This window comes from Oncorhynchus tshawytscha, linkage group LG10 (assembly GCF_018296145.1).
Source record: "Oncorhynchus tshawytscha isolate Ot180627B linkage group LG10, Otsh_v2.0, whole genome shotgun sequence".
In the NCBI taxonomy this organism is placed as follows: domain Eukaryota; kingdom Metazoa; phylum Chordata; class Actinopteri; order Salmoniformes; family Salmonidae; genus Oncorhynchus; species Oncorhynchus tshawytscha.
In genome coordinates, this window is record NC_056438.1 from 62,906,161 (window position 1) to 62,931,187 (window position 25,027).

General features: G+C 41.6%; 1 protein-coding gene across 1 annotated transcript in view; it reads right to left on the reverse strand.

Annotated features, from left to right (window-relative positions):
- Window positions 1-25,027, reverse strand: part of LOC112247493 (voltage-dependent R-type calcium channel subunit alpha-1E-like) — a 69,430-nt gene that overhangs the window by 18,073 nt on the left and 26,330 nt on the right. Inside the window, 20 exon segments of the mRNA XM_042328834.1 lie at window positions 4,591-4,697; window positions 5,027-5,086; window positions 5,177-5,306; window positions 5,605-5,761; window positions 5,934-6,277; window positions 6,398-7,189; window positions 8,277-8,282; window positions 8,968-9,035; window positions 11,020-11,087; window positions 11,910-12,027; window positions 12,516-12,585; window positions 12,998-13,129; window positions 13,856-13,968; window positions 14,254-14,366; window positions 14,670-14,873; window positions 15,110-15,181; window positions 17,533-17,586; window positions 18,390-18,505; window positions 19,090-19,193; window positions 19,492-19,682. Of these exon segments, the coding sequence (XP_042184768.1) occupies window positions 4,591-4,697; window positions 5,027-5,086; window positions 5,177-5,306; window positions 5,605-5,761; window positions 5,934-6,277; window positions 6,398-7,189; window positions 8,277-8,282; window positions 8,968-9,035; window positions 11,020-11,087; window positions 11,910-12,027; window positions 12,516-12,585; window positions 12,998-13,129; window positions 13,856-13,968; window positions 14,254-14,366; window positions 14,670-14,873; window positions 15,110-15,181; window positions 17,533-17,586; window positions 18,390-18,505; window positions 19,090-19,193; window positions 19,492-19,682 (3,019 nt within the window).

The window sequence follows — 25,027 nt, forward strand, 5'->3', positions numbered from 1 at the left end:
ATATTTCGATCACTGCATGAGGTATTAACTAGAAGACGCATAATATATGTTGAGATATGCTACAGTGCAGTCAGTATATAATATAAATTCTGCTATTCTGCTGCAGTGAGTCAGTGTGATTACTCATCCAGCAGCAGAAGCGTTGTGAGTGTGACTCATGTTTAGGGTTGCAGAGGAAGGGTATAATACTGGAAAAGTTTACCAGTAAAGTACCAAAATTTTGCTAACTTTCATTTTGGGTGGAATTTTATCAGATGAGATCCAGTGGCCTTTTGGGTACTTCAAATTATCACAGGTATTTGTATTTATCTCTGTGTGGCCTACAGTAATATACAGTACCAGTCAAAAATTTGGACACACATACTCATTCAAGGGTTTTTCTTTATTTTTACTATTTTCTACATTGTATAATAATAGTGAAGACATCAAAACTATGAAATAACACATATGGAATCATGTAGTAACCAAAAAAAGTGTTAAACAAATCAAAATGTGTTATATTTGAAATTCTTCAAAGTAGCCACCCTTTGCCTTGATGAAAGCTTTGCAAACTCTTGGCATTCTCTCAACCAGCTTCATGAGGTAGTCACCTGGAATATATTTAGATTAACTGCCAATCAGTTGTGTTGTGACAAGGTAGTGGTGGTATACAGAAGTTTTTCCTATTTGGTAAAATAACAGCTAAAATAAGCAAAGAGAAAAGACAGTCCATCATTACTTTAAGACATGAAGGTCAGTCAATCCAGAAAACTTCAAGAGCTGGCTCTCCTGAGGACCGCCACAGGAAAGGAAGACCCAGAGTTACCTCTGCTGCAGATTATAAATTCATTAGAGTTAACTGCACCTCAGATTGCAGTCCAAATAAATGCTTCACAGAGTTCCACTCACTGCCTTCCTGAAGACAAACAATGTATACGAAATGATTCAGTCTGGTTTTAGACCCCATCATAGCACTGAGACTGCATTTGTGAAGGTGGTAAATGACCTTTTAATGGCGTCAGACCGAGGCTTTGCATCTGTCCTCGTGCTCCTAGACCTTAGTGCTGCTTTGATACCATCGATCACCACATTCTTTTGGAGAGATTGGAAACCCAAATTGGTCTACACGGAAAAGTTCTGGCCTGGTTTAGATCTTATCTGTCGGAAAGATACCAGTTTGTCTCTGTGAATGGTCTGTCCTCTGACAAATCAACTGTAAATTTCGGTGTTCCTCAAGGTTCTGTTTTAGGACCACTATTGTTTTCTCTATATATTTTACCTCTTGGGGATGTCATTTGAAAACATAATGTTAACTTTCACTGCTATGCGGATGACACACAGCTGTACATTACAATGAAACATGGTGAAGCCCCAAAATTGCCCTCGCTAGAAGCCTGTGTTTCAGACATAAGGAAGTGGATGGCTGCAAACTTTCTACTTTTAAACTCGGACAAAACACAGATGTTTGTTCTAGGTCCCAAGAAACAAAGATATCTTTTGTTGAATCTGACAATAAATCTCAATTGTACAGTCGTCTCAAATAAAACTGTGAAGGACCTTTCAAGGACAGCTTTTTTTCCATCTACGTAGCATTGCAAAAATCAGAAACTTTCTGTCCAAAAATGATGCAGAAAAATGAATCCATGCTTTTGTTACTTCTAGGTTAGACTACTGCAATGCTCTACTTTCCGGCTACCCAGATAAAGTACTATATAAACTTCAGTTAGTGCTAAATACAGCTGCTAGAATCCTGACTAGAACCAAAACAATTGATCATATTACTCCAGTGCTAGCCTCCCTACACTGGCTTCCTGTTAAGGCAAGGGCTGATTTCAAGGTTTTACTGCTAACCTACAAAGCATTACATGGGCTTGCTCCTACCTATCTTTCCGATTTAGTCCTGCTGTACATACCTACACGTACGCTATGGTCACAAGACCCAGGTCTCCTAATTGTCCCTAGAATTTGTAAGCAAACAGCTGGAGGCAGGGCTTTCTCCAATTGAGCTTAATTTTTATGGAATGGTCTGCCTACCCATGTGAGAGACGCAGACTCGGTCTCAATCTTTAAGTCTTTACTGAAGACTCATCTCTTCAGTGGGTCATATGATTGAGTGTAGTCTGGCCCAGGAGTGTGAAGGTGAACAGAAAGGCTCTGGAGCAACGAACTGCCCTTGCTGTCTCTGCCTGGCCGGTTCTCCTCTCTCCACTGGGATTCTCTGCCTCTAACCCTATTACAGGGGCTGAGTCACTGGCTTACTGGTGCTCTTCCATGCCGTCCCTATGAGTGGGTTGAGTGACGTGGTCTTCCTGTCTGGGTTAGCTCCCCCCCATGGGTTGTGCCGTGGCGGAGATCTTTGTGGGCTATACTCGGCCTTGTCTCAGAATGGTAAGTTGGTGGTTGAAGATATCCCTCTAGTGGTGTGGGGGCTGTGCTTTGGCAAAGTGGGTGGGGTTATATCCTGCCTGTTTGGCCCTGTCCGGGGGTATCATCGGATGGGGCCACAGTGTCTCCTGATCCATCCTGTCTCAGCCTCCAGTATTTATGCTGCAGTAGTTTATGTGTCGGGGGGCTAGGGTCAGTCTGTTATATCTGGAGTATTTCTCCTGTCTTATCTGGTGTACTGTGTGAATTTAAGTATCTTCTCTCCAACTACTCTCTTTCTTTCTTTCTCTCAGAGGAGGACCTGAGCCCTAGGACCATGCCTCAGGACTACCTGGCATGATGACTGCTTGCTGTCCCCAGTCCACCTGGCCATGCTGCTGCTCCAGTTTCAACTGTTCTGTCTGCGGCTATGGAACCCTGACCTGTTCACCAGACCTGCTACCTGTCCCAGACCTGCTGTTTTCAACTCTCTAGAGATAGCAGGAGCGGTAGAGATACTCTCAATGATTGGCTATGAAAAGCCAACTGACATTTACTCCTGAGGTGCTGACTTGTTGCACCCTCGACAACTACTGTGATTATTATTATTTTACCATGCTGGTCATTTATGAACATTTGAACATCTTGGCCATGTTCTGTTATAATCTCCACCCTGCACAGCCAGAAGAGGACTGGCCACACCTCATAGCCCGGTTCCTCTCTAGGTTTCTTCCTAGGTTTTGGCCTTTCTAGGGAGTTTTTCCTAGACACCGTGCTTCTACACCTGCATTGCTTGCTGTTTGGGGTTTTAGGCTGGGTTTCTGTACAGCACTTTGATATATCAGCTGATGTAAGAAGGGCTATATAAATAAATGTGATTTAATTTGATGATTCAAGTAACAGACACATCTTAACATCAACTGTTCAGAGGAGACTTCGTGAATCGGGCCTTCATGGTCGAATTGCTGGTAAGAAACCACTACTAAAGTACACCAATCAGAAGAAGAGACTTGCTTGGGCCAAGAAACACGAGAAATGGACATTAGACCGGTGGAAATCTATCCTTTGGTCTGATGAGTCCAAATTTGAGATTTTTGGTTCCATCCGCTGTATCTGTGTGAGACACAGAGTACGTGAACGGAGGATCACCGCATGTGTGGTTCCCACCGTGAAGCATGGAGGAGGAGGTGTGATGGTGTGATGGTGCTTTGCTGGTGACACTGTCAGTGATGTATTTAGAATTCAAGGCACTCTTAACCAGCATGGCTACAACAGCATTCTGCAGCGATAGGCCATCCCATCTGGTTTGCGCTTAGTGGGACTATCATTTGTTTTTCACCAGGACAATGACCCAACAGACCTCCAGGTTGTGCAAGGGCTATTTGAACAAGAAGGAGAGTGATGGAGTGCTGCATCAGATGATCTGGCCTCCACAATCACCCCACCCCAACCCAATTGAGATACTTTGGGATGAGTTGGACCACAGAGTGAAGGAAAAGCAGCCAACAAGTGCTCAGCATATGTGGGAAATCCTTCAAGACTTTTGGAAAATAATTCCTCATGAAGCTGGTTGAGAGAATGCCAAGAGTGTGCAAAGCTGTCATCAAGGCAAAGGGTGGCTACTTTGAAGATTCTAAAATCTTAAATATTTTTAACACTTTTTTGGTTAATTCATCATGCATTTATATGTGTTATTTCATAGTTTTGATGTCTTCACTATTATTCTATAATGTAGAAAATAGTAACAATAAAGAAAAACCCTTGAATGAGTAGGTGTCCGAACTTTGACTGGTACTGTATATAAAATAATTAAATACAGTTAAGATAGCAAAACAATTGAATTACAAAACTGTAAAACATTATCCTAAATATAAACCATAAACTTAGTGAATTCCATTGGTGTTTAATATGAGGTTTTAAGAAATAAATATACTTCACATATTACACACTTTCATTATTTATTTTACTATGTCTATATGTATTTGTTGTAAATGTTTTGGCGGAAAACTAGTGGCAGAAAAAAGTAAATAGTTGGAAGAGTTGCAGAGATGCTTTTATATTAATTAGGCTATCTTGAACCGTATGGTCTATCCACTAGGACAATATGGACACAGATATAATTTTTAAAAACTTCAAAAGTTAAAGTATAAAAGACCAAAATTACCATAGATTACATGTTAATTACCAAAATTACAGAAGACTCCGGTAACTTTGGTAAATTACCGGTAACTTTGCAACCCTACTCACGTCAGAGCGAAGGCGATTAGAGCTCCCACCACCACGATGAAGTCCAGAATGTTCCACAGGTCACGGAAGTAGGAGCCATCATGAAGAAGCAGTCCCAGGTCAGTCATCTGGAGGACACCCCCCACACACGCACAAGCCCACACACAACAACAACATAGACACACACACACACACACACACACACACACACACACACACACACACACACACACACACACACACACACACACACACACACACACACACACACACACACAAGCAACAACAACATAGACACACACACACACACGCACAACAATATAGATACACACACACACGTACATATAACACCATAAGTTACTACACTGAAAACATTGTTACATGTTTATTTCTGTGCATAGTTTCATTTGATAATTTTTGTTGATCATAACTGATCACTTCTCTTTGAGTATCCCACCTTTATAATCATTTCAAACGTGAAGACTCCAGTAAAGACGTAATCAAAGTAACGGAGAACCTAGAAAAGTCAACACATCCAACAATTATGTGAGAAGATACACACATCCACATCACTGATAGCAACATTCCAGGTTCAAATTGAACTCACCCTGTTTCTGTCAGAGTTGGTGCACACAGGGTCTTCAGCAGCCAGAGCGATGCTGCTAGCCACGATCACCAGCAAGATGGTCATCTCAAAGTAGCGCATGGTCACCACATAGTGACAGATCCTCCTGATCCTACAGATCAATAAAGCGGAGAGATGGTCAACAGTATAAGAAACACAAGTGATCGCTCATGACGACAATGATGATAAATATAATGACTACTATATTGTATCTGCAAACGTGGTCACAAAAAAAAGATTACTGATAGAGAGCTGTAAAGCTACAATGTATGAGAGAGTATATGAATGTGTATTTGTGCAGTAAAAGCACACTGACTGATGCATAAATATAGTAGCCTTTTCTAACTGGGTTCTGACTCTGAACTGCATGTGAATGCATGCCAAGACATGGGCAGGAAGGAGAGTCTTACGGGTTGGAGGCCTTGAAGAGGAACATGCTGCCAGGAGGTACAGGTTTGGGCGGGCTAGCCTCCTCCTCCTCCTCCTTCTCCACCTGCGACTCCTCCTCCTCCTTCTTCTCCTTCCTCTCATGATGGTACATCTCCACCTCCTTGCTGCTGTGTAATGCTAAAAGTAAATTGAAGGTAAAACCTGTTATTTGACCTGGCTCCTCCCGAGGATGACAAAAGAAGTTCCATCGTTATCGTAACCCTCCTTGTTCCAGCAGGAAACCATACAGAACAGTCAACGGCCCTTGCATTGCTTTCTGTAAACTACTGTAAAATGTTGAGCACCGTACCTGTCATGGGGGTGACCTCCAGCAGTGGCTGTGCTCCAGACATCTCTATGATCACACTGGTCTGGCTGTCTGGGCCTTGCTCAGACTCCTTAGCCTCCTCAAGGTTCAGGGAGGCTTGGTTGTTCTCTGAGTCACTGACCCCTGCTGCTGCCTGGAGCTCTGAGGGGTCTGCGAACTGTTCTGGGGCTGGCTCCACTGGAGGGTCCTGGGACAAGGGCTCACACTGCCCAGTCTCCCCCACCTCACCCTCCTCCATCTGGGGTGGAGGTTCCAGCAGGGGTGGGGGTAGGTACTCAGGGAAGTTATCACATAGGGGAGGCTCAGGGATGTCTGCAATACACACCCTGCAGAGGAGGGGTATGGAAGAGAATGTGTACATGTGTTTAGACACTTAGTCTAATCTCAAGAATCACAATGCCATAACCCTTATCATAAAATAATGCAACCCAGAACCACTGTCTTACCTCAGATGCTCTTCTTCACTCTCTAAGTTGATAATAAGGGCTCCTCCTTCATCCTTGCCTGACACTCCTCCCTCCACCTCAGCGAACTCTCCTTTGACCTCCTTCTCGTCTTTCTCCTCCTTCTCCTCCCTCTCTTCCAATATCTTCCTCTCGCGGCTGCCTGATTCACTGACCTCCTCATGTGGGGACTCTCTGCTCTTGGCCTCAGCCCGGGCCTCACGGTGACGGTGCCTCCTATGCCGCGCCGTCCCTCCCTCCTCCGCCCCCCCAGGGCCAGGTCTGGATTTCCGGGCCACCCTGTGCCTCCTTTCCCCACCGGTGGGGCGATGGTTCACTGCTCTCTCCTCAGCTAACGTAAACAGAGGCACAGGCTCCGAGTCTGGGGGTTCCGGTAGTGGGATGGCGATGGACATCGGGGGTTCAGGCATGGGCATGATCCCGGACATGGGCGACTCGGGCAGGTGACCGGGGCTGGCGTCTGGGGAGAGGGTGGGAGCGCGGTAGGCGGTGGTAGGGGTGTCAGTGGTGTCCTCGGTGGGGCTGCCTCCGAATAGGACCTCCTGGCTCTCCATCTGGCGCCGCTTGCGTAGCTGGTTGGCCCTCTGCTCCCACACGGACCTTCCTCCTCTTCCTCCCCCCTCCTCCGTCGGTCACGGCGGTTGGAAGGCATTGGTGCCATTGGGGGGTTGGTCGGCTCCGCCCCCAGCAGTGCTCTCCTCCTCCTCCTCGGGGACGGCCATACGGCCCCTGTGGATGGCCTTCTTCCTGCGGAGGTAGGGCCGCCTCCTCCTCCTACAGAACACAATACAAAGCTCGTCACTAGAGGGCAGCATCTCGCCCACGTCACATGTACACTTATCAATAATAAGTTACACCTCACACTAAATAGAGTATAGACATATTACATATTATATAACATAGTATCTATGTATGTAAATATGTCAATAATGAAGTACGAAAATTGCACGACAGAGCAATTTGCCATGAACATTTTGAATCAGAGATATTGTATGTTTTATGGCTTAAGATGAATTCAATTCAATTTTTGAATTATCATCTAAATAAAGCAAACATCCAGAAATTCGATTGAAATTCAAATGATGAAAATACCTGGGAAGAAAGCACACAAAATCAAAAAGCCACAAAAACAAAAAGGAATAGTGCAGGATTAAAATAGGGAAATACTGTGATATATAGAAATCAACTTCTTCTACTAAGATAAAGGAAACTGAATTAGGTGTAACAGGGGTACAGACAGACATACAACTTTACTTACGGTATTCAGACTCTTTTGTAATCCATGTATTCAATGAGTGATTGGTTGAAAACAAGACATTAGTGTTTTTGGAACAGAGACAGAATAGAACAATCCTTGTGACACAGTCCAAAACCAGGTCAAGGGTCATGCCAGTAATGCCAGTCTAGTATATTTGGTTCTATCTTATTTTATTTGTATTATTATAATATTTAGTATATTTGGCATGGGGATTTGGCTTTGACAGCTTGATAAATGGATCCAGTAGTGACAGTGGATGTTGATAAATCCTATCAAATAACAGTGGATATTCAAGTGTTATTACAAATTGTTTCAACTTGACCCTACAAGGGCAGTACTAGAATTGTTACTTATATTTTGTACTATTTATTTTGGTTAGTGCCACATTACAGGCATAGAGTAACAAGACAACATGATGGAAGCAGCATGACATAACATTACACCATAGTACAGTATACGTATCAAAAGCAGTGGTATCTTGATAGCTCTGAAACACATAGGACTGACACTCAAATATGTTGTAACAGACAAATGACACAGTCAGTGTAACGTGCCTGGAGAAGATCAGAGGACAGTACAATCCATGCATCCTTTTCCCCCTACCTGTACCTGTTACAGAGGGAGCAGAATGGTTGGTGGTGCTTATACACTAAGCATTATACTATGCTTATACTCTATTATTGCCCTGTCATTTGGTTTAATTTATCTGTTTACTGATATTCCCAAATAAACAAATCCTAAATAAATAAAAACATGCTTGTATGACTGGCCTGTTATCTTTCTTCATTTACCATTTGACTGACATGCTCAAATAAACAAAAAACGTATATCCTAATTATAATCATGCATTATCTTACAATAGCATTTTAGCATTTTCATTAGCAAGTCCCCGGAGCAACATCCGACTCAAAGCGAAGATGCTTGTCTTAACTTGGACGTGTGCCTCATCCCTAATTTCCCTAATGCAATTTCCATTACACATGCTATGTAACAAGCAAGTACACATTCCTTTTCCACACACAGCCCACAGAACATGCCTCTCTAACCCTGAAGATTGATCATGCAGCTGTATGCAAAGAAAATCAACATTCTGCCTACGCCTACACCAGATTCTCAAAGAGAATAGTAGACCAGCGTTTTCCTGTGAGTGTTATGGCTGTGTAATCGATAGATATTGAGTTCGCATGATGATCACCCCTCAGTTTCAAATCTCCTCCTAATCTTCACCAAGACTAGGCCAAAGTAGGTGCCTGACCAACTGCCATTGTATTAAAAGCATAAACAGAGCACTTACTCAGACATCGGGCCATCTGTGCCTCTGGCGTATCTTGCATTGAAAAACTCCTCTTCCTCCTCTTCGTCCTGACAAAAGTCAAATAAACACAAAAAGTAATTTAAGTCCCACAAATAGTTTAGGATATAGGGCAGCGAACATTTTTTGGGGCACTGAGTAAATTTCAGGTCTGCTGAGCTCAAACTTGAACGTTGTGTAAATTCTGTGCAACTTCCAGCGTGCGTTGACTGTGAACACTGAGGCTCTAACAGCTTTAAGTTAATTTCAGACAGTGGTCAAGTAGGCTACTGTGGCTATTTGATCATAATGTAGGCCTACCAGTAGCCTACCATCAAAAACAATGTATAATATGGATCTCATAACATTTTAGCATGGAAATTGTTGTTCTATCATTCAGCCTACAGTAGCAGCCAATGTGTGGTGTTCAATGTAGGCTTAAATTCCATGAGACTTTTGGAATTTATCCACTTGTCATTAAGACAAGGAGGTGACTGAATATGTTGTTGTGCTGTTTGATGCAAGAAACCACTTTATAAAATAAAATGCATTATTATTCCCATACCATTATCACAGAGAATCAGACAAATGATGCTACCCTCTGCCTATTGGCTACTTAGCTTATTCAAGCCTGTCTCAAAATACAACACTGCCCCTTTAAGACAACAAACAGCTTTTACCTGACTTTTCAAAGATGTCTAAAAATGCTCACTTTTTGTGCTCTTGTAGGAAGCAATCACTTCTCCCTTGCTGACTACAAATGATCTATAACTGGGCTTATAACTCACAAACTACCGAAGGATATGAACTACAGGTGCCTTGGTGGAAGAGTGGGGTAACATCTCACAGCAAGAACTGCAGTACTTAATGCATCTGGTGGCCACACCAGATACTGACTCTTACTTTTGATTTTGACCCCCCTTTGTTCAGGGAAACATTATTCCATTTCTGTTAGTCATATGTCGTGGAACTTGTTCAGTTTATGTCTCAGTTGTTGAAACTTGTTATGTTCATACAAATATTTACACATGTTAAGTTTGCTGAAAATAAACACAGTTGATATTGAGAGGACGTTTCTTTCTGAGTTCTTTCTGAGTTTATAACTGCTAAAATATAATTAACTATCAAAAGTAAAAGTACAAGCATGAATCATTTAAAATTAGTTACATTTAGCGAACCAGGCAGCACATTTTTGGGGGCACACTCCAACACTCAGACATAATTTACAAATGAAACATTTGTGTTTAGTGAGTCCGCCAGATAATAGGCAGTAGGGATGACCAGGGATGTTCTCTTGAGTGTGTGAATTGGATAATTTTCCTGTCCTGCTAAGCATTCAAAATGTAACAAGAACTTTTGGGTGTCAGGGAAAATGTATGGAGTAAAAAGTACATATTTTCTTAAGGAATGCAGTGAAGTAAAAGTTGTCAAAAAGATAAATAGTAAAGTAAAGTACAGATACCCCAATAAAATTACTTAAGTAGTACTTTCAAGTATTTTTACTTCAGTACATTACACCACTGAGCGCATCTACTCATGACAGCTCATGCTGTAAACACAGTCCAGTTCAAAGTGAATGGCACAGATCCATATATGGCAATTGTCTATTTGCATATAGCCTACTGCAGCTCTGATTGGTTTTGGCACACTGGTCTGTGTAGTGTATGGGCTGAGTCATGCGTGTCAATGCAACAGAATCCTACTCTAATGCATTCTGCCTAGAACAAAATCTCTTGCATAGTTCTTTTTTTTCTCGGTATGTTGCATTGAAAGTGGCTAATATTGCGTTGATTTGATCACAATTCCCACAGTAAAGGGAAATGTTGATAGTGTTAATTAACTAACGGGGAAAACGAATAGGAAAATCTCATGCTTCTCTGCGCGGGCTGATATTTCTTCTGCTCTGCAGTCCCGGGGGAGCTGCGTGTCCTGCACACGTACGCAGTTTAGAGGGAACATTGGCTATGACCATAGATCATGACCCTTAAACATTTATTTGAAAGCACTTATTTTAATGTCAAGATAACCAATTCTGTAGAAACTAGTACTACACACCTTGGTGAGTTCCTGTGCGTTGGCAAGGTTATCCACAGCGATGGCCAAGAAGACGTTGAGCAGTGTATCTGGTCACAGTATGGTCAAGAATGCTTACAGGGGTGGAAGAAACTGAAATACATGAACTTCTGTCCAACAGTTCCACACAACATCAAAACCCATGACCCCTACTTTAGGCCTGCTACAACTTTCACATAAGGAGAAAGAAATACACTACCGTTCAAAAGTTTGGGGCCACTTAGAAGTGTCCTTGTTTTTTAAAGAAAAGCTATTTTTTTTGAACAGTTTGTGCTGTTCTGTGAAGGGAGTAGTACACAGCGTTGTACGAGATCTTCAGTTTCTTGGCAATTTCTGATTGATTTTAGACTGATGCATTTTTAGAAGAAAGGTCTTTGTTTCTGGCCATTTTGAGCCTGTAATCGAACCCACAAATGCTGATGCTCCAGATACTCAACCAGTCTAAAGAAGGCCAGTTTTATTGCTTCTTCAATTAGAACAACAGTTTTCAGCTGTGCTAACATAATTGCAAAAGGGTTTTCTAATGATCAATTAGCCTTTTAAAATTATCAACTTGGATTAGCTAACACAACGTGCCATTGGAACACATGAGTGATGGTTGCTGATAATGGGCCCCTGTACGCCTATGTAGATATTCCATTAAAACATCTTCCGTTTCCAGCTACAATAGTCATTTACAACATTAACAATGTCTGCATCGTATTTCTGATCAATTTGATGTTATTTGAATGGACAGAAATTGCGTGTTTCTTTCAAAAACAAGGATGTTTCTAAGTGACCCCAAACTTTTGAATGGTAGTGTATATAGAAACCTATCTACAATGTGAGCAGAATCAGTAGACGGTGGTTCGTAGGAAGTTGAAGAAGGATACAGTTCCCAAACAGGGTGAGCACTATGAAGTATATGGAGGACCACATTCCGTACTGCACTCCTCCTTGTGAGCGGATCCCATTGTACATCACCTCATTCCAGTCCTCACCAGTCAGGATCTAGAGTCACAATTACAGGATCAATAATGAGCAGCCCAATTCAATTTGAATGAAAATAATACAAAAACGCAAAGTATATCATTGAAAACGCAGACACACAAATACCACACACCAATACATAAGAAGACTCAAAATGGCAGGAACCTTGTCTGAATTGTTTAGTCATTGTTGGGCCATAATTGAATCATATTGGTAACAGGGTTCTTTCTCTCTGCAGAGTTAAACATGTCAGGCCAACTATTCATTGATTTATCTCGTAAAAACCTAGTTTATGGTTTTGATCAAACATTCTTCCATACTTCACTGCTCTGACATTCATGCGTATACGTGTGTGTACGTGTGGGATGCCAGTAAATGAATGGGAGGCAAGCGGTGAACAGAGTTGTTTAATCTTGGCCCTGGGGGGATGTGGGAGATATCCCTGGGTTCTGTGTGTCATCATGGGGAAGCCAGAGTGAGAGGGAGAGTCTGGAGTGAAGAAGCCAAACCTGGAACACTGTCATGATGGCAGCTGGAAACGTGTCAAAGTTGGTAGGAGTGTAATCTTCAAAGATGAACCTAGAGGGAGAAAGAGAAAGGATAGGCAGATGTGACCGGGGAAGAAGAGGAGGAGGAAGAGGTAGGAAGAGGAGGAGGAAGAGGTAGGAAGAGGAGGAGGTGGAAGTTGATATTTTCAGCCAGACGTTTCATTTCAGATTTATCATTCCATTTCCGATGCAGCACAACATAACATGGAACAGCTTCAGGCTGCTCCTGAATTTATATTTGGAATAATATCTGGCGATATGATCATGGCGAATCCACATCAATAGTCAATGAACAGAACAACTGAAAATACATTTATGGGACCTGAGACCTATCTATAGAAGACATTGTTAATATCCTGATATTGGAGAACTACTGAATAATTATCCTGATATCAGTGACACTGTATCTAATAAATTAACCCAAACCCTATGGTTCTGCTCACCTGCCCCCAAAGAGCTGCATGCCCAGCAGGGCGAAGACAACAATGAAGAGGAAGAGGAGAAAGAGCAGACTAATGATGGACTTCATGGAACTCATGAGAGACACCACCAGGTTCCTCAGTGATGCCCAGTACCTGGTCAAGAAAAAGGAGAGTAGGTTGGCACACTAAATAGATGGACCTCAATATCTTCCTTCTGCCATTTTGACTGCCTTTTAGAGTGGTAAATCATTGTACTTACAGCAGTAACACCAATGCTGACCCTAAACCTAACATTAATCCCAACCTTAACATTGTACTTACAGCAGTAACCTTAACTCTAGTGTGATAATACATTGTACTTACAGCAGTAACCTTAACCCTAGTGTGATAATACATTGTACTTACAGCAGTAACCTTAACCCTAGTGTGATAATACATTGTACTTACAGCAGTAACCTTAACCCTAGTGTGATAATACATTGTACTTACAGCAGTAACCTTAACCCTAGTGTGATAATACATTGTACGTACAGCAGTAACCTTAACCCTAGTGTGATAATACATTGAACTTACAGCAGTAACCTTAACCCTAGTGTGATAATACATTGAACTTACAGCAGTAACCTTAACCCTAGTGTGATAATACATTGTACTTACAGCAGTAACCTTAACCCTAGTGTGATAATACATTGTACTTACAGCAGTAACCTTAACCCTAGTGTGATAATACATTGTACTTACAGCAGTAACCTTAACCCTAGTGTGATAATACATTGTACTTACAGCAGTAACCTTAACCCTAGTGTGATAATACATTGTACTTACAGCAGTAACACTAATGTTGACCCTAACCCTCATTCTGGTTGATGTCCCACTCACTTGGTGATCTTAAAGATCCTCAGGAGTCTCAGTGCCCTCAGGACGCTGATGCCAAAGGACATGCCAGGCCGGAAGAAGCCCCACACCACCTCAAAGATGCTGCCAACTATCACCTGCACAAGAGACACCAAGCAACACTCAAACACTGTAAGAGAAGTTCAGTTTAGACAAACCTCTATCATTAAGAACACACATTAGTCTGCAATATAGGACAGTATCACATAACAATAGCACTTAATTGTCCATATTGTTAGAAATGTAATGCCTCTTGATCCACCTGTATAATAATAAGCAAATATTTTGTTGCCACATTTGTAAATCTTGATTCCACTTAGCTGTGGTAATCAAGGTTCACCATAAGCTATCAGGGAGTAAACGTAAAGGATCAATGAACTCACTCCGCAGTCGAAGCAGTTGAATGAGGAGTGGAAATAGAGGCGGAATCCCAGGCCGTACATCTTTAAGAACATCTCTGCCAAGAAGAGCCCCAGGAAAACAAACTCTGCATAGTCTGAAAAAAAGAATAAATTATTAAAAATGAAAGGCTGGGCAGATGTTGAGTTTTTCTCTGTTCAAACCCAGCTTTTTAACAGGCTATGTTATAAACACTGTACGATGGAAGAGCGCCATCTTCATAGTCTGGAGAGATATTGAAAGTTATTCAGAATGCATTTAAAGTTTGCTACTGTAAATACGATCCATAGCCTATGCTTAGGGCCAGGAGTTTTTTTTTTCGGAATGTGGAATTGTTGTGGTGGAATTGTCTATATAAATCAAATGTTATTGATTCAATCAATTGATCGCTCAACCGTACACAGGAAGGTGGAGAGCCAGTCTGGCTGGTTATGGTGGACAATGGCCACACATATGGTGTTGAGAAACACCAGGCTGAGGACAGTCCAGTAGAAGGTGTCTGTCTTCACCATGCGCCGCAGGGAGATACGCAGCATACGCTCCTTACGACGCATGTACGCCACCGGGCCACGCCGCACTGTACGGATCCGCATACGAGGTGCTCCTGGGGGAGGAGGAATGAGAGGAGAGGAGGATAGTTTGAGAAAATAGAAAGAAAGAAAGAGAGGGAGAGAAAGGATATGGAGAGAGAAAAAGGTCAGGGTTGGAGAGAAGAGAGAAAAGGTGTAGAAAATATTAGAGGTCAAATAGGTACGGGGGAAAGAGATCAGAAATGGAGGTAGAGAGAAAGACAACAAGAAGCCTTAATATGAGGGTCTAGGTTGTGTGTTCCTCACTCACCTATAGTGGAGATCTCCGCATCCCCAGGACCTCCTCTACGCTTTGCATTTTTACTGGTGGCCCGCTTCAGCACTGAATACACACACGACAGAAAATGAGAACAAACAGAGAATGTCTCTAATAGCCTAGATAGTCTGACATGAAACCACAGATGCTTTATGACACAACACATTTCACGAGCCAGCATAGTGAATGGCAAACTAGCTTCAAATAGAAATAATGACATGTTAACGGTGGGGAATGGCACATATTCACGCTGACATACTAACTTTCAGGGCAAACTGACTGAAGTCCTCTGAACATGAGAGGAAGGGTAGATATTAGATACGGTGTAAATGAAAGTGTCATATGAATCATTCACGTCTTCTGAAAAGGAGTGAGACAAACAAAAACATTCTAAAAACAAGACCTTGTTGACAGATGGTATATCACTACAGGCGCACGCCAAGCCTTTTTCACTTTACTGTTACCAAGACAACCACAATGTCCACACAGTAAACAAAGCAAATTAACTTCTTGAGGTGTTTTACAGTATATTTTCACTTTTCACTGACATTTGCAATTGTCTGCAGCATCGACGAAGGTCAAAGAGGAACAGAATGTTGCCTTTGTCAAAAGCTGGAGTTTTCGTGTAGTGGATGGAGAAAGGCAGGTTGTGAAAAGGTGAAGTGTTCAATGTATCATCAAAAACAGTGTACTGTACTGTATTGGGACTGTAAGGATTACAGTGTACTGTACTGTATTGGACTGTAAGGATTACAGTGTACTGTACTGTATTGGGACTGTAAGGATTATAGTGTACTGTACTGTATTGGACTGTAAGGATTACAGTGTACTGTACTGTATTGGACTGTAAGGATTACAGTGTACTGTACTGTATTGGGACTGTAAGGATTACAGTGTACTGTACTGTATTGGACTGTAAGGATTACAGTGTACTGTACTGTATTGGACTGTAAGGATTACAGTGTACTGTACTGTATTGGGACTGTAAGGATTATAGTGTACTGTACTGTATTGGGACTGTAAGGATTACAGTGTACTGTACTGTATTGGGACTGTAAGGATTATAGTGTACTGTACTGTATTGGGACTGTAAGGATTATAGTGTACTGTACTGTATTGGGACTGTAAGGATTACAGTGTACTGTACTGTATTGGACTGTAAGGATTACAGTGTACTGTACTGTATTGGACTGTAAGGATTACAGTGTACTGTACTGTATTGGACTGTAAGGATTACAGTGTACTGTACTGTATTGGGACTGTAAGGATTATAGTGTACTGTACTGTATTGGACTGTAAGGATTACAGTGTACTGTACTGTATTGGGACTGTAAGGATTATAGTGTACTGTACTGTATTGGGACTGTAAGGATTACAGTGTACTGTACTGTATTGGACTGTAAGGATTATAGTGTACTGTACTGTATTGGACTGTAAGGATTACAGTGTACTGTACTGTATTGGGACTGTAAGGATTACAGTGTACTGTACTGTATTGGGACTGTAAGGATTACAGTGTACTGTACTGTATTGGGACTGTAAGGATTACAGTGTACTGTACTGTATTGGACTGTAAGGATTACAGTGTACTGTACTGTATTGGGACTGTAAGGATTATAGTGTACTGTACTGTATTGGGACTGTAAGGATTATAGTGTACTGTACTGTATTGGGACTGTAAGGATTACAGTGTACTGTACTGTATTGGGACTGTAAGGATTATAGTGTACTGTACTGTATTGGGACTGTAAGGATTACAGTGTACTGTACTGTATTGGGACTGTAAGGATTACAGTGTACTGTACTGTATTGGACTGTAAGGATTACAGTGTACTGTACTGTATTGGACTGTAAGGATTACAGTGTACTGTACTGTATTGGGACTGTAAGGATTACAGTGTACTGTACTGTATTGGACTGTAAGGATTACAGTGTACTGTACTGTATTGGACTGTAAGGATTATAGTGTACTGTACTGTATTGGGACTGTAAGGATTACAGTGTACTGTACTGTATTGGACTGTAAGGATTACAGTGTACTGTACTGTATTGGACTGTAAGGATTATAGTGTACTGTACTGTATTGGGACTGTAAGGATTACAGTGTACTGTACTGTATTGGACTGTAAGGATTACAGTGTAATGTACTGTATTGGACTGTAAGGATTACAGTGTACTGTACTGTATTAGGACTGTAAGGATTACAGTGTGCTGTACTGTATTGGACTGTAAGGATTACAGTGTCTGGACAATGTGTCTGGACTGTAAGGATTACAGTGTCTGGACAATGTGTCTGGACTGTAAGGATTTCAGTGTCTGGACAATGTGTCTGGACTGTAAGGGTAGTGAATGTGGAAGGGAAGGACATTAATAGGACATTTTGGTGGTGACTCCTCTCAAAGTCTTCTGGTTCTTACCATCTAAAGCAGATCTCCCCGACTTCTTGTTCTCCTCAGCCAGCATAACCTCCTCTGTGACATTGGGATGAACACATTTCAAGGTCATCCACACTAAGTGATCATAAAGTGTTACTGAAACATAAATATGTCTCTCTCCCTCTCTCAGCACTCTCTGAAGATTGTGAGCAAATCATGGGGCTAACCTGTTGAAATGTAATATTGAAATGATTGTTTTAGTATTGCAAAGGTGGAATTATTGGGGTATTGGGGCTGAATGTATAGTGTTGCATAGTGTCGATGCTCTAAGAGGAGGAGAAACTCATCATCAGGTAAGAGCTCATCTAGTTCTCGCCTGGCAGCCAACGTTTCTCTTTCAGGGCCCTGATAAACCCCTCCAGAGATGGAACACATTGATTTCTATGACTAACACATACATTTTAAACACACGGACGGGCACACACAAACACAGACGTGCACACACACACACACCCACACAAACACACACACGGACGAGCACATGTACACAAAAATGGACGCGCACACACACATGGATGCGCACAGACTCGCATTCACACATACACACTTGAGTCAGTGAGTCAGTCTCACCTTCCTCTCAACCTCAACTTGCGTGGGAGAAAGATACTGTAGATTGCCATTATAGCACTGCAGCTTCACAAAGTCACCCTCCAGCCACATATTCACCAGGTATCTCCATCAGGGCAGAGCCATTTCAAAAGCAACACAGCAGCTTGCAAAATGAATATGATCTACTTCGACCAAACCACAACACCCAAATCACCACTTGGATCTTATAATATATACATTGTTCCATCTTACGTAGTTCTGGTGGCGGTTCTAAGGTGACAGTACAGTACCTGCTCGGTCTATCCAGGCTCTGTATCCGTTGAGTTCTCTCTCTACCTGCTGTTGGCGTCTCAGCTTCATGAAGGCTCTACGGTTCTCCACCCGCTCCCTCTCTTTGGCAAACTCCCTACACATGCAGGACATGGGGCAATCCATTGAAACCCCTTCCAAAACCCTCATACAATCACACAAACTTGCACACACAAACTTGATTTCTATGACTAACGCATACATTTTAAACACACACACGGATGGGCACACACAAACACAGACGTGCACACACACACACACACAGACACACACACACACACACACACACAAACACACACACACAGACACAGACACACACACACACACACACACACACACACAAACACACACACAGACACAGACACACACACACACACAGGCACACACACACACACACACACACAGACACAGACACACACACACACACACAAACACACACACACAGACACAGACACACACACACACACACACAAACACAGACGTGCACACACACACACACACACACACACACAGACACAGACACACACACACACACACAAACACACACACGGACGGGCACACACAAACACAGACATGCACACACACACAGACACAGACACACACACACACACACACACAAACACACACACAGACACACACACACACACAGACACACACACACACACACTTTTATTTACTCACCCGGAGAGGACTCCCAACACCAGGTTGAGTACGAAGAAAGAGCCGATGATGATGAGAGGAATAAAGTAGATCCAATTCCACATAAAGCCCAAGGCATCGTTGGTCTAGCACACACGAGATGTGTATGTAAATACAAGAAGTACAAGAACAGATACAAGATAGAGGCACCTATCAAACCTGTGCATTCAGGAATCCTCCACGAATCCACAAACCTTAGAGATACCCATGCAACACGCCAACATTCAGACAAAGCTCCCATTGACATCGATAAATCATTCACTGTACGTGAAACATTGAATTACACATGAAGTTAGGGTTTGACCCTCAATGTGTCTGCCCAAAATAAACATATTTTTGTTGTTGTTGAGTAGCCTTAAAGTAGTTGGAGTGTACAGTACTCACATTGTAGAGCACAGCTGTCCATCCCTCCATGGTGATGCACTGGAAGACAGTGAGCACAGCGAACAGGATGTTGTCAAACTGGGTGATGCCGTCGTTGGGGCCGATCCATGACCCGACACAGTCGTACTTCTCTGGACACTTCCTCACTCCGCACGCAAACTCCACCTCAGTCGTATCCATCGTCTCATTTTCTAACACAGGACAAGGCAGAGGTGGTTAAAATGTAAGTAGCACGCTCCTTTCTTCACCAAACTAACAACACAGTGTTGCAGTATTCCACCTAACAGGATGGGGAGCCTGACAACCACTGTCCATGGTGTGTTGTTTCAAATCCAATTGTATTGTTCACATGGGCCGAATACAACAGGTGTAGACTTTACAGTGAAATGCTTACCTACGAGCCCTTTCCCAACAACGCAGAGTTAAAAAGTAAGAAAAATATTTGGACAAAATAAGGAAATAATAACACAATAAAATAACAATAGTGAGGCTATATATAAGGAATACCAGTACTGAGTCAATATGCATGGATACGAGGTAGTTGAGGTAATTGAGGTAATATAGAATCTAGATATACAGTACCAGTCAAAAGTTTGGACACACCTACTCATTCAAGGGTTTTTCTATTTTTACTATTTTCTACATTGTAGAAAAATAATGAAGACATCAAAACTATGAAATAACACATATGGAATTATGTAGTAACCAAAAAAGTGTTAAACAAATCAAAATATATTTTAAATGTGAAATTCTTCAAAGTAGCCACCCTTTGCCTTGATGACAGCTTTGCAAACTCTTGGCATTCTCTCAACCAGCTTCATTAGGTAGTCACCTGGAATGCATTTCAATTAACAGGTATGCCTTTTTAAACGTTAATTTGTGGAATTTATTTCCTTCTTAATATGTTGAGCCAATCAGTTGTGTTGTGACAAGGTAGGGGGTGGTATACAGAAGATAGCCCTATTTGGTAAAAGACCAAGTCCATATTATGGCAAGAACAGCTCAAATAAGTAAAGAGAAAAGACAGCCCATCAGTACTTTAAGAGATGAAGGTCACTCAATGTGGAACATTTCAAGAAATATGAACGTTTCTTCAAGTGCAGTCGCAAAAACCATCAAGCGCTGTGATGAAACTGGCTCTCAGGAGGATCGCAACAGGAAAGGAAGACCCAGAGTTACCTCTGCTGCAGAGGATAAGTTCATTAGAGTTACCAGCCTCAGAAATTGCAGCCAAAATAAATGCTTCACAGAGTTCAAGTAACAGACACATATCAACATCAACTGTTAGAGGAGACTGCGTGAATCTGGCCTTCGTGGTCAGATTGCTGCAACGAAACCACTACTAAAGGACACCAATAATAAGAAGAGACTTGCTTGTGCCAAGAAACAAGAGCGATGGACATCAGAACCGGTGGAAATCTGTCATTTGGTCTGATGAGTCCAAATTTGAGATTTTCAGTGTCTTCGTGAAACGCAGATTAGGTGAGCGGATGATCTCCACATGAGTGGTTCCCACCGTGAAGCATGGAGGAGGAGGTGCGATGGTGATTTGCTGGTGACACTGTCAGTGATACATTTAGAATTCAAGGCACACTTAACCAGCATGACTACAACAGCATTCTGCAGCGATACGCCATTCCATCTGGGTTGCGCTTAGTTGGACTATCATTTGTTTTTCAACAGAACAATGACCCCAAACACACCTCCAGGCTGTATAAGGGCTATTTGAACAAGAAGGAGAGTGATGGAGTGCTGCATCAGATGACCTGGCCTCCACAATCACCCCAACTCAACCCAATTGAGATAGTTTGGGATGAGTTGAACCACAGAGTGAAGGAAAAGCAGCCAACAAGTGCTCAGCATATGTGGGAACTCCAAGTGCTCAGCATATGTGGGAACTCCTTTTGAACTCCTTCAAAAGCATTACAGAATGCTGTGTGCAAAGCTGTCTTCAAGGCAAAGAGTGGCTACTTTGAAGAATCTAAAATCTAAAATCTATTTTGATTTGTTTAACAGTTTTTTGGATACTACATGATTCCATGTGTAATTTCATAGTTTTGATGTCTTCACTATTATTCTACAATGTATAAAATAGTAAAAAATAAAGTAAAACCTTTGAATGAGTAGGTGTGCCCAAACTTTTGACTGGTACTGTGGCTAGGGGTAAAAAGTAACTAGGAAATCAGGATAGATAATATATGTGTGTGTGCGTGTGTGTGTGTGTGTGTGTGTGAATGTGTGTGTGTGTGTTTGTGTGTGTGTGTGTGTGTGTGTGTGTGTGCGTGCGTGCGTGTGTGTGTGTGTGTGTGTGTGTGTGTGTGTGTGTGTGTGTGTGTGTGTGTGTGAATGTGTGTGTGTGTTTGTGTGTGTGTGTGTGTGTGCGTGCGTGCGTGTGTGTGTGTGTCTGTGTGTGTGTGTGTGTGTGTGTGTTGGAGTGTCAGTGTAGTATGTGTGGGTGTGTGAGTCTAGTGAGTGTACATAATGTCAGTGCAAAAAAAAATACAAATAATAATAAAGGAGGTCAGTGTAAATAGTCAGGGTGGCCATTTGATGAACTGTTCAGCAGTCTTATGGTTTGGGGATAGAAGATATTCAGGACCCTTTTGGGGTCAGACTTGGCGCTCCAGTACCGCTTGCCATTCAGTAACAGAGAAAACTATGACTTGGGTTGTTGGAGTCTTTGGCAATTTTAAGGGCCTTCTTCTGACAACACCCTGGTATAGAGGTCCTGGTTGGCAGGGAGTTTGGCCCCACTGATGTACTGAGTCGTACTCACTACCCTCTGTAGTGCCTTGCAGTCGGATGCTGAGCAGTTGCCATACCGAGCGGTGATGCAGCCAGTTAAGATGGTCTCAATGGTGCAGCTGTAGAACCTTTTGAGAATCTGAGGATCCATGACAAATTTTTTAAGTCTGATTACATTAGCTCTGCTTCTGACCTTTTCCAATGTCACCATAGACTGAAGTACGATTTAGGAGTAGGGGATGTCTAGAGCGGTGTCCCTCTCAACCTTAATTACAACAGGGGAGCTATGATCTCTTGTCCTTGGAGGACCACTTATATTAAAAACTGTCACTTAAGAACTGACTGAATCTGTGTCAGCTAACCATCTCAGGGACCACTCACCAACATCCCAGGGGTCAGTGTTGCTGCATGAATTGACAGTTGAGAAATACACATTTCTGGAGATTGATCATACAGTATATCACTGGGTCAAACCATATTTTTTCCATGTTAGAGTAAATAAAATACTATTTGTGGCTTGTGTAATTACAGAGTAATCATTGTTGGCTTATTGAAATGTAGCTAGGCAGTTCTGTTGGGCACACTAACATTAATAATATGTTTGCCCCATGTCATCATCTAACAAAGGAATTTTCCATCCTTTGTGCAAATTAGAAGCCTGTAAGTACAGTAAACCAGTCAGACAAAGCCATTTGAAACATGACTGTGTAAATAAAAACAAAACAATAATACACTCTAAGAAAAAAAGGTGCTATCTAGAACCTAAAATGGTTATTTGGCTGTCCCCATATGAGAACCCTTTGAAGAACTCTTTTTGGTTCCAGGTAGAACCATTTTTGGGTTCCATGTAGAACCTTTTCCACAGAGGGTTCTACATGGAACCCAAAAGAGTACAACCTGTAGCCAGAAAGGGTTCTACCTGGAACCAAAAAGGGTTCTCTTATGGGGTCAGCTGAAGAACCCTTTGGAACCCTTTATTCTAAGTGTACTTAGAAAAAAGTGTTAGATGGGACAGAATGGTCCTCGTGAAGCTGCCAGGTAAAAGAGTCGCATTATAAAGATGTTCTTATAAACAGTGCAGGGGGAGAGAGAGTTAAATACAGTATGTTAAATTTAATACAGTATAATAGAGTATGTTAAAGTTAAATACAGTATAATAGAGGATGTTAAAGTTAGATACAGTATAATAGAATGTGTTAAAGTTAAATACAGTATAATAGAGGATGTTAAAGTTAAAAACAGTATAATAGAATATGTTAAAGTTAAAAACAGTATAATAGAATATGTTAAAGTTAAATACAGTATAATAGAGGATGTTAAAGTTAAATACAGTATAATAGAGGATGTTAAAGTTAAATACAGTATAATAGAATATGTTAAAGTTAAATACAGTATAATAGAGGATGTTAAAGTTAAATACAGTATAATAGAGTATGTTAAAGTTAAATACAGTATAATAGAATATGTTAAAGTTAAATACAGTATAATAGAGGATGTTAAAGTTAAATACAGTATAATAGAGTATGTTAAAGTTAAATACAGTATAATAGAGGATGTTAAAGTTAAATACAGTATAATAGAGTATGTTAAAGTTAAATACAGTATAATAGAGTATGTTAAAGTTAAATACAGTATAATAGAGTATGTTAAAGTTAAATACAGTATAATAGAGTATGTTAAAGTTAAATACAGTATAATAGAGTATGTTGAATTTTGCTCTGTCCGAGGTACCCCTGAGGTACTGTGAGAGAAAAATTACGTATTCACCTTTTAATTTCTTATTAATGGTTAACAATTAATATTTCACTAATAGTAAGACATTTCTGTCGTACTAATACTGTGTTTTTATGGTTTCCACTCTAGTTCCCTGCAGTCAATCTGGGCGTATGGTCACTAGAGATAGCTTGAGCTGACAAATGAGTTAAAGACTGCATTACAAGGACAAGAATGTGTTTTACTAGAGATAGCTTAGGAGAAGAACAATCCCTCAATGTCTCAAAATCATCCCTGCATTTGAGAAACTAAACTAGGGTAGGGGTTAAGACAACAACTCCGCGCAGATAACGACCGGATGAACCCAGAGTGGCTTATGGTACCCTTGGTCTGCATGGGACGGGTGGAACCAGCCATGACTAAGCATTGTTAGTGTCAGCTATATAAAGAACACTGCATTTGGTATAGGTTAGATTACTCGGCCGAACAGTCAAGAGTGTTGGGTTGACTGGTCTCATTATTGCAATAATTAATCGATATTAAATAAAGATGATTGTTTGAAGAAATGACAAAGTTTCTCTCACTTGATTAGAATATTTCACGACAGTACCCCGTCGGCTCTGACTTAGAATACATGGACAACTACAAATACCTGGGTGTCTGGTTAGACTGTACACTCTCCTTCCAGACTCACATTAAGCATCTCCAATCCAAAATTAAATCTAGAATCGGCTTCCTATATCGCAACAAAGCATCCTTCACTAATGCTGCCAAACATACCCTCGTAAAACTGACCATCCTACCGATCCTCGACTTCGGTGATGTCATCTATAAAATAGCCTCCAACACTCTACTCAACAAACTGGATGCAGTCTATCACAGTGCCATCCGTTTTGTCACCAAAGCCCCATATACTACCCACCATTACGACCTGTACGCTCTCGTTGGTTGGCCCTCGCTTCATACTCGTCGCCAAACCCACTTGCTACAGGTTATCTACAAGTCTCTGGTCACCATAGCAGCACCCACACGTAGCACGCGCTCCAGCAGGTATATCTCACTGGTCACCCCCAAAGCC